Source organism: Rhinopithecus bieti, unplaced genomic scaffold, assembly GCF_001698545.2.
Source record: "Rhinopithecus bieti isolate Rb0 unplaced genomic scaffold, ASM169854v2 scaffold_23928, whole genome shotgun sequence".
Classification (NCBI taxonomy): Eukaryota; Metazoa; Chordata; class Mammalia; order Primates; family Cercopithecidae; genus Rhinopithecus; species Rhinopithecus bieti.
The window spans coordinates 4,818-12,915 of NW_016810896.1; the positions used below are offsets into that span (position 1 = coordinate 4,818).

Below are 8,098 nucleotides of genomic sequence, written 5' to 3' on the forward strand. Positions count from 1 at the left end.
GCCTGTGAGGTGCAGCAGATCTACCTTTCCTACACAGTGTTGACTGGATTTAAGAGACAAAGGTGAAGAGACCTTAGGGAGAGGCACAATTCAATACATAAATACACAGTACTAAGCCAGTTGGTTCTTTGGGGGAAAAATATACAGCTAATCAATACAGAACCTTCCTATATACCATAGTTAAATAAAGTTCACAGAATTATTATAAAATCAAACCACTTACAAAATGAAAAGAAAGGGGAGGAATATTTATCTGCTCTCTAGAGAGGGAGGGTCTTTCTAAAATATAATGCAATTGAGGATATCACAATGGAAAATATAATGCAATTGAGGATATCGCAATGGAAAAGTCTAATAATTTGGTTAAGGAGATTACATGAGTTGTCTATTTCAAAAATGTCTATGAGCAAACTTAAGCAATAACAAATGTGAGAAAAATATTTCTAGATAGTATCAACAGGTCAATGTTTCTTTAATGTATACAGTCTTACACTATATAGTTCTAAAAAGAACCCATGAAACACCCAACAAACAAAGAACTGCAAGAGAACGTCATTAAATGGAAAATACAACTGGCTAATAAACAAGTGAAGAAACTACTGCTTTATCAGCAATTGGAGAAATAAACATTAAGGTAACGATTATAAGCTATTACATTAGCCAAAAATTTAGTGATGAAAATATATAAAGTTGGCAATCAGGGTACTATAGCAACATAAATTGATACATTGCTGCCAAGTTTATAAATTGGTACCACTTTTCAGGAAAGAAATCTGCCCATAGTACTAGGAAGGCTTAAAAATGTTAAAACTCTGAATTGTTCATTCCTCTTCTAAGTATCTATTTTAAGGAAATGATCAGCATTGTGAACAAAGCTTTATCACAAGTGTTCATAAACATAAGTGCTCACTATAACATCACCCACAATTTAAAAACAATTAGAAATAACTTAAATGCCTACAAATTGGAAACTTAATAATCATGCATTTATGACACAGTACACAGCAATTAAAATTATGTTTATGAAGAGCATTTGATGACATGAAATATGTTCATAACATATTTTGACCAAGTGAAAACAGCAAGATAGAAAATTGCAAATATAGTACGATTTTAATTTGTAATGAAAACATGCTTAGAAAACAAAAAATGCTCTAAAGTTTTACCAGACTATTAATGGTTTGATACTACCTATGTAGAGGTAGTTTTGTTATAGGTACCTTGTTAATGATTCTTTTCCCACTTAATATTCTAAATATTTAAGTATTAGACAATTTGAAAAGCAGCAAAACCTAAAAACAACCAACGAAACAGACAAGTTAAAAACAAAAGAGAGAGGAAAAAAAACAGGCCTAGGAATTTACCTGCAATCTCTTTTTGGTATTAATATCTGAAATACATCAAAATATTTTCCTAGCAGTTATAAAAATCTCATAATTAGTATTTAATAATTTCACAATGAACACACTTTTCTGCCATTTCAAACCATATAAACAACATTTACCTTAGGCAGACTTTTAGTCAGTTCTACTTTATCTAAGACTATTTTCTGTCACCAAAACCAATCTTCTGTTTTTATTTTTAATCCCAGTGAATTATATACTACTATTTTTTTTTTTTTCCAGACTGGGCCACATGATCCATGGGGCTATTCTGTGGACTACTTAATTAGACATAAAAAGATATTCAGCCGCACACCTCAAGCACACATCTCAGAGAGCAAAATTCCACCCACAAATAGTCTTCGCATGTTCATTTGACTGTAGGATACTTCCAATACCTAGGAACCAAAGCCAGCATCAAATTCCCTTCTTCTCACTGAAGTGCCTCCTCTGTCTGCCCGGTCATATAATGTCCTTTGTTACTCTTAATGGCAAAAGCTGCAATTATTTTGGCACCAAACTAATCACTGGGTATGAGATTTGAAATGCGAACATGTCTGTGGTGGCTCTAACAGCGACTTACAGTCATCCCAGGTGGGGTGTATACTTGACATGATGCTTCCTGAGAATAGATTTTGAAAAGTGGAAGGAAAGAGAGCATGAGAAACCAAGTGGCTGCAGTGAGAGAGAAAAGGATGTTTTTCGATTCACGGGGAAATGCCTGGTTCATAAAACACAAACATTGTCTGAACTGAACAAAGGCTGGGCATTTTACAAAATCAAACTTGTTGCTCCGTCATTGTGAAAAAGAGTGGCTCCTTTAAGTAGGGTACGATAGAAAATAGAAAGGAAAGATTTAAGCTGTAGCAATGTACATAAAGCATGTATCAATTTGCTCTTGAAACATTATGTTAAAAAGCAATTGACAGAAGATAATATATATAACCTTGAAATACCCAGAATACTGAAACACTAGAATAAGCTACATTGAATTTCAGAATTTTAGAACTTCAAACAAATCAGAGATGATTTGAAATCATGCTTTTACTTAGTATTAAGAAAAAGAAACTAATTCCTTTTTTTTGTTGTTTTTTTTTTGTTTTGTTTTTTTTTTTTTGAGACGGAGTCTCACTCTGTCGCCCAGGCTGGAGTGCAGTGGCGCGATCCCGGCTCACTGCAAGCTCCGCCTCCCGGGTTCACGCCATTCTCCTGCCTCAGCCTCCTGAGTAGCTGGGACTACAGGCGCCCGCCACCGCGCCCGGCTAATTTTTTGTATTTTAGTAGAGACGGGGTTTCACCATGGTCTCGATCTCCTGACCTCGTGATCCGCCCGTCTCGGCCTCCCAAAGTGCTGGGATTACAGGCGTGAGCCACCGCGCCCGGCCNAAAATAAACTGTTACATACCACTGTGTGGTCTTGGTCATAGGTACTTTGGATTTTCCCATTTACTTTTTTACCTGATGAGACAAGGGAAAAATGACATTATTTCTATTCTCCTGGCTCCTAAGTCAACTCTAGTTGATCATTATAAAGATAATTTCAACTCATCCTCTAACTTGGATGTATAATTTTAATTGCTATAATTTTAAACACTGATGCCAATGAAGTTTTAATGATGGGATGACTGGAAGAAAGCTCAAGGTTCCGAAAAGTCTTTCTTTGGGCACCTCTACTGGTCTAGCTTTCCATTCTGAACACTGGTACATGTTATTGTTTTTCTGGTTCAGTTGGTGTTTGCAGGTCAGGGACTGATTTTAAACTACTATAATACAATAGTCAATGACATCAATCTTTATTACTTATTTTATAAATCACTTATAACAAAAGATTCTGAAATATCAATGCTCAATATATCCTGTTTGCTTCTATATTTTCGTAAATACTAGAGCTTAGGAATTATCTTATTTCATATTATACAATGAATAACATAATTAAAAATTAGATAACTAAGACAAAATTTTAAAAGCTTACTGAAACAAACATTTCTAGGTACTTACTTCCAACAACAGTCTTGTGATTGAAAATCTTACTCCAAATTCCACCTTCCACATTGTCTTTCACTCCAAATTCATAAACCGTGTTTGGCTTTAGATTTTCCACAATTGTTTCAGTGGCTGGACAGATTTGAAAAATCCACTTCTTTTCTTTATCCTTTTCTCGATAACGAATTGTATAAAATCTGTTGAATAGCCAGAATATAATGCTTTAAAATCACAGGGGATTCAGAATGTTATTTCAAGTTTCTTACTTCATCACAGATTTCAACAATGTACATAAAGCATGTATCAATTTGCTCTTGAAACATTATGTTAAAAAGCAATTGACAGAAGATAATATAACCTTGAAATATCCAGAATACTGAAACACTAGAATAAGCTACATTGAATCTCAGAATTTTAGAACTTCAAACAAATCAGAGATGATTTGAAATCATGCTTTTACTTAGTATTAAGAAAAAGAAACTAATTCTATATTTAGTTGGGATACTATGTAATATTGGCTTCTCTTCCAATTTTTTAAAAAATTGCAGAGAACATGAAAAAAATAAGCTCAATGTGTGCTTAGGTTTTTAACTTCTCATTGCAAGTTAGGGTCTTTGCAGCAGCACAGTTTTGGCCTGATGGAATTCCAGAATTCTCCTTCCACTATTTGTTGCTTTGCAAGATGAAAGTTGGAAAACACTATTCTTTTCCAATTATACATAGAGTGGAACATAGGTGCCATTTTATAAATAATATGGTAGTTTCATAGTTGTATGAATTTAAGCTTTTTCATCCATGGAGGATATGTTAGAGGTAATATCATTCAATTTTGTTAAAAAAGAACCTAAGACTAAGATGTACTCAGTACTGCATTTTAAGGTTGAGCTGTTTTTATTATAAAAAAGAAGACCAATAGCCAAGAGTACGATAAAAAAAGTTAAACAATGCCAATTCAATATCACTGTTATGTATTTACTTAGGACTTCATAACACTCATATATACATAAATATACACATATATATGTGTACAATAATCTCTACCACTATTTTTTGAATGTAGGTTTTACATACATTACCTGATTTAATTGTCACGAAAACATCTTAACTGGTAGAAATTATTAATCTCATTTTACAAATGTGAAAATGGAGCTTCAGAACATTCACTTAACTTGTCCAATATCACCCAGCTACTGACTTGGACCAGTGGCAGTGGCAGAATCGAAATACAAAGAAAGACTCCTCTGGCTCTACTTTAAACAGCCTCTGTAAGTGGGGTAGCAGATCAAGTACAGTATACTACTATATACAGTAATGATAATGAATGGGAGAACGGCATGTATCAATGTGGATAGATTTTACAAACAAAATATCAAATAAAAACTACAAATTACAGATTGGTGCATATAGTTTCCTCTCATTTACATAAATATTAAGACATACGAAATATGTTACCAAATATTATTCCTGGCACTGTAAAGGGATAACAAATACTGGAAGGATACAACATTTATGATAGTACTTTAACTCCCAGTGAGCAGGTGAGGAGAAAAATAGGACTTGAGGTGGGGTCAATAGGTAAACTTCATCTGCTTTTTATTTTTAAATAAACACTAAGTTAATAGAATAAAATAGTAGCTGCCATATTATGATGATGGAAACATAGGCATGGGTAAGCTATTTTTGGGTCTTTCTTATATCTTAAAATTGTCCTTAAAAGTGTGGTACCTTTCCTCCACTCCTCACATCAGCTAAATTAAATGGAGTAAGATTAAGGTTACTTGCTTTTATTTAAAGCTTTAAAAAATCAGGAATTTTGCTCATTCTGAAAACATTTATTGGACATTCTCTAAGTCTCAAGCCTAAGCTCTTGGTGATCCAGAACAATCCCAGTATGTAGAGATGAGTATCAAAACTGGCTACCTAATTTGTGGGGCTCAATACAAAATGAACATGTAGACTCTGTTCAAAAGTTATTAAGAATCTTAAGAAAGTGACAGCAGAGCTTTAAATCAAATTTGGGCTCTTCTAATTTGGGGGTCTGGTGTACAGGTAGTATGCTTGTGAAATCAGCAGGGGGTTTGTAGTTTAATAAATAGAGAAATTGAGAGAGATGAGATGAATTTGTATATTCAGCCTACTTTCTCACTAGGCACAAACCACTGAAAGGCTTGTGATCATTGATTAGCTTGCTCCTTTCTAGTGAAAGCTGTGCTCAGGGCTCCATTCCCCCATTCCAAAGTAGCAGAAAACAGAATGAGCGAAGGAGGCTGTTCCAGCCAAAACACTAACTGCTACTGGAAACAAATGTTATATTATTGAATTGTAACAGAATGTAATAGAAATTCTTTGTATCCTGTGAGTCAAAATATCAGTGATTTATGAAATGCGTTTCTTGACAAGTATGCTGCATGAAATTTTTGTTGTTTTTTCCCCTGTCCTGGCTCTTAGAGAAATCTTAGCTCTTAGCTAAAATCAGACCAGATGGGCCACCAAAATTACACATCTCTAGTAGATACGTTTCTGAGGACTTAATTGCTTTCATGATGCAGGGGTCCCATTGCTAACAGAACTACCGAAGGTCAGATTCAAGGCTTTGCAGTCAACTTGATCTCACACAACCTTCTTATGAATAAAATGAGACAGAAATGTTCTGTTCTTAAAAACAAAAAAACAAAAAAACCCTAAACTTCACCATGTTTTAAAAATCCAGAGTGTAAATCTTTTCCATTGTGATCACAAAGCGTTTCAAATACCCTCTTAAACCAAGTTTTTCAGGAAAATAAAGCCTTAGGCATTTTGCCCTTCTTCTCCTAGTTAGGTTTGTCCTTTACAACACCGTCTCAGTTGATACTTGTATATTATAGGCGAATTCCAATTTTGTTTTATAGCACTATCTTTTTTTTTTCAAGCAGAGAGATTATGCCACTTAACTATACTTAAAGCAGTGAAGTAAATATTCATTGATTTTAAAACAAAATATAGGTCTTATGATAATAAACAGTTCTTTATAACCTAGTACATAGTAGATGCTCCATAGATATTTGTGGAATGAAGATGTGGTGCTCAAAGGGTCATTTAAAAGTTAGAATATAATATCTCTAAATAACCAATTATTCAATTCCCAAGACATACTGATTTAAGCCATTAGGTCTACAATTATATTTTGCAACACATCATTGTATAACGCACCATTCCTACAGAACCAATGCAAACTGAAGCCAAACACAATAAATTTCTGCATTATACATTTGCACAGGGCTTACGATTTTTATTTACCTTTTTCAGTTTTCCATACAATAAACTCTGAGCAGAGAAAGAATTATCACACAAGCAAAAGACAGCCCAAGAAGTGTCTAAGCCCTGATAATCAGTAACAGAACCAGGCAAATGTCAATTTCTGACTCCTAATCTAATGCCTTTTGTACTGCACTGCACTCATTCAACTGTGCCACTAGACAGAAGAGATGGAAAAAGACGGATAAAATGATCCAGAATGGAAGAAAACAAAAGTAATCAGCATTTTACATAATTGAAGGCTTTTCAGTTTTGTTTTAATGTAGCTTTACCATAACATACAGTCACAGTCTTCTCTCAAAGGTTAGTTGACCCTTTTCTGTGAATGATTAAAACTGAGCACAAGTGCACAGAGAGGCAACAAGTCTATTAAAAATACAGGTAGGAGTCTGTGAGTGCCATCAGACTAGACTTCTAGAAAGTCTGCCTCCAGCAATTTGGATTTTAAGAACAAGAGCATCTCATATCCTAATTAGGAGGTAAGAAACTGTTGAAGGTAGCATTTGGTTCAACTGGCATTATTCTGCGCTTGGGCCACCTGAATAGTCTCAATGCTGCCAGTGATTGTTGTTATAACACTGGAAAATCCACAGCTCCTCAAAATGTAGCAGAAATGCAGGTAGTAGCTTGACTAGGATTTTAGTCAGCTGCAAACTAGCAGCATGACCTTGGGAGGGGGCATCTCCCCACCCTCTTAAGCATCAGTTTCTTAGAGGGGGGACTGGACTCCACTATCTTTTAGATCCTGTTTCTAAAAACTTATTCCAGCAACACATTGGATATTCTATTCTAATTAAGTACCTGAGACAGAAGTAGAAACCCCATACACTGAATTTATGATGTAACTGGTAGTAAATTACACAAAGTGGAGAAACTGAACACCAAACCAAGCTTAGTCCTTCTACTAACTACCCCAGCTTAATGTACGTGGTTGACTCTCTTTTGGGTGTTCCATACTTGCTTCAGGAATGCTTTTATTTCTACGTGATTAACTACTTTTACATTTCCTAACACATCTATTTCCCACAGTTTTGACTCTTCATGTCAAAGAACACTTCCTGACACTGCCTTTGTCAGTGTTGCTTCTTGCTTTACTGAGACTGTAACTACTGAGAAAAATCCTGCCCTCATCCCCCTCCTCTAACGGGTCTCTCTTCCCCTTTCTTCTCTCCTTGTCCCACTCTGATTTCAGGGGAAAAGCATTTTCATCTTCTCAAAGACAAGCTTCTCCGTAACTGTATTCCACTTCCTTATTCCACTAGATCTCCAACCTTTCTCTTGATTCTTTATGGACCTTCCCAAGTCTAAAAGCTGTTTAAATATCTTTCATTCTACCCCAACAACATTAAAACTAGTACTTTTCTCTTAAACCTGCCACTATATTTTAACATGAAATTTCTTTTTTTTTCTTTTATTTTTTATTATACTTTAAGTTCTAG

The 8,098-nt window shown here is 34.8% G+C and overlaps 1 protein-coding gene across 1 annotated transcript in view; it reads right to left on the minus strand.

Annotated features, from left to right (window-relative positions):
- Positions 1-2,787: 2,787 nt before the first annotated feature.
- Positions 2,788-8,098, minus strand: part of LOC108542949 (target of Nesh-SH3-like) — a gene marked incomplete at both ends in the record, with an annotated part of 44,102 nt that continues 38,791 nt past the window's right edge. The window contains 2 exons of the mRNA XM_017893229.1: positions 2,788-2,840; positions 3,381-3,562. Of these exons, the coding sequence (XP_017748718.1) occupies positions 2,788-2,840; positions 3,381-3,562 (235 nt within the window). The remainder of the gene's footprint in view (positions 2,841-3,380; positions 3,563-8,098) is intronic.